Source organism: Palaemon carinicauda, chromosome 7 (assembly GCF_036898095.1).
Source record: "Palaemon carinicauda isolate YSFRI2023 chromosome 7, ASM3689809v2, whole genome shotgun sequence".
NCBI lineage: Eukaryota > Metazoa > Arthropoda > Malacostraca > Decapoda > Palaemonidae > Palaemon > Palaemon carinicauda.
This window is the reverse complement of record NC_090731.1, coordinates 99,994,130-99,996,629: the sequence shown is the minus strand read 5'-3', so window position 1 is coordinate 99,996,629 and position 2,500 is coordinate 99,994,130. Positions and strand designations below refer to the sequence as shown.

The following is a 2,500-nucleotide window of genomic DNA, read 5'->3' as shown; positions in this document are numbered from 1 at the left end:
CAAATCCACAATCTTCCAATCATCAGTCAATTCTCGTTCATCTTCCCTAAACCGATCAGATTTGCATTCGGCAATATTTCCCCTCTCTACAGCTTTATTTCATCCCGACTAAGCCCATGCTCATATTGGCGTCATACTCAGTTGGGTGTGTTCACTAGCACCAAAATCGGATGCCTTTTTTTTCTTTGGGGAAGGAAAATTAGTGATTAAATGGATCTCTTCAGTTACTATCAATTCTATCTTAGTCCTACTATTGTTTTTTTTTTTTTTTTCCTTTTTACCAGTTAGTAGACTAAATCATGTTTTTGCCATGCAATCCAAAAAGAATGTGATGACGGGGGCGGTGGATGTATGTACGTCTATTATGATTAAGAATGCTTTTGATTTATTAAATTCATGAAAAATCATACATCCTATAACGTTTGTCACAAACTGATGGCCATATTAATGCAAATGCATACAATATTTTCATTAGGTTACTGAGGTTGGTACTTAATTATATAGTCTTACACATGTTTTTTCTTAACGTCTATACGTCTTTTAACTTCACCACTACCTCCACCAACAACATCAAGAACAATAATACTAGGAATAGTAACAGTATTCTTACCACTAATTAGTTGTCCTCTCATTCTACAGATGGTCACACAAGTACGTGGTTCTAGACTGTAGCACTCAGATGGCGAAAGAACTCATCATTGATCACGTTCGTGACGTACACATGGGTCGACGGAACTATCATTATCTTCTTTCTGCATTGGTGAGTTGCTGTTTTGAATTGAGTTGTTGTTAAGGATACCCCACTGTTGAATCAGAGAGGGTTAATTAGATTACGAAATTTTATTACTATTATTAATTATTTATGATAATTTTGATACCTGTGAGAAATTTACTCTCCTTTCTATTCTATCATCGCAAATTTTCTTAGTTCGTTAATCCATCGCCTCTCCTTACTTACCCTGTTCGTTATTTTCAATGTCCATATTTATTTGTCATTCTCATTATAAGTCCTGCCTATGTCCATTTTTTTTTTACATGTTAGACTATCATCTAGTATGCTTACATATACATGTTGCTCATTTTCTTAGTGTAATTCCCATCAATATTCTTTCCATAGATCTTGGAGTTGTAACTAACTCATGTTCTAAGGTTTTAATAAGGCTCCAAGTTTCTGATGCATAAGGTAATACTAGGAGCTCGTCAATACATTGCCTTCATTTCCTTCCATTGTTCTCGTTGCTCTTCCTCTCCCTGTTCCATTTGCAATCTCTTGGGACCCTTTCTGTCATTCTTATTGTCCATCTATTATCTGTCATTCTCATTATATGTCCTGTCCATGTTAATTTCTTTTTTCTATATGTTTTTAGAATATCCTCTACTTTATTTTGCTCTAGTATTATCCATGAGATATTTCCATCATTATTCTCTTCCCATAGCTCTTTGAGTTGTAATTAGTTTATATCCTGAAGCTTTAGTAAGGCTCCAAGTTCTGAGACATAATCTAAAACTTGCAGGACCATCTCAATAAATACATTTCTGTTTACAGAAAATTGCATTTTACATTTCATGATGTCATTTTTTTTACCGAAAGCTCCCATCCCATGTTTATCCTTCTTTTAGTTTCAACATCATTTCCTTTGGAAACGCTCACTGTCTGTCCACCGTTGAATTTTCAATAATAGCCTCGTGAAAACTGTCAAGGTTGTTATCTCTTTGCATTTTGATTGATCATTGTGTTAGTTTTACTCATATACATTTAAGTAATACAATTACTGATTTTTCTTTTCCAATCTTCTATCATGTTTTTTTGAGTTAACCCCCAGATTTACTAAATAGAACTATGTCTACAAATCTCAATAAGCTAAAGTTGATATATACTTTTTTCCCAGGCTAACCTAAAAAAAAAAAGTAGGCTGTGAATAATTTACAATAGATAGGGTCTCCTTGTCTAACCTTTTTTCTGAATCAGGATTTCTTCACCATCCTCATGTAGCTTTAGGATTACTTTACTGTGGATCAACTCTGAATATGTTGAAACTTCAGCAGTAATGAAAGCCCTCCAAAGACAAGGAACATGGATATTTTATGTTGAAAGAAAGTCTATATATATATATATATATATATATATATATATATATATATATTATATATATATATATTATATATATATATATATATATGTATATATTTATATATATATATATATATAATAAATTATATATAATATATATATTTATATATATATTATATATATATATATATATATATATATATATTATATATATATATATATATATATATTATATATATATACATATGTGTGTGTATATATATATATATATATATATATATATATATATATATATATATATATATATATATATAATATATATATATATATATATATATCTTATATATATATATATATATATATATATATATATATATATATATATATATATATATATATATATATATATATATATATATATATATATAT

General features: G+C 28.9%; 1 protein-coding gene across 1 annotated transcript in view; it reads left to right on the top strand.

Moving 5' to 3' along the window:
• The window catches only part of LOC137643977 (glutamate receptor 1-like), a 1,817,173-nt gene that overhangs the window by 1,383,231 nt on the left and 431,442 nt on the right, over positions 1 to 2,500 (top strand). The window contains exon 6 of the mRNA XM_068376810.1: positions 640 to 760. Coding sequence (XP_068232911.1) covers positions 640 to 760 — 121 coding nt within the window. The remainder of the gene's footprint in view (positions 1 to 639; positions 761 to 2,500) is intronic.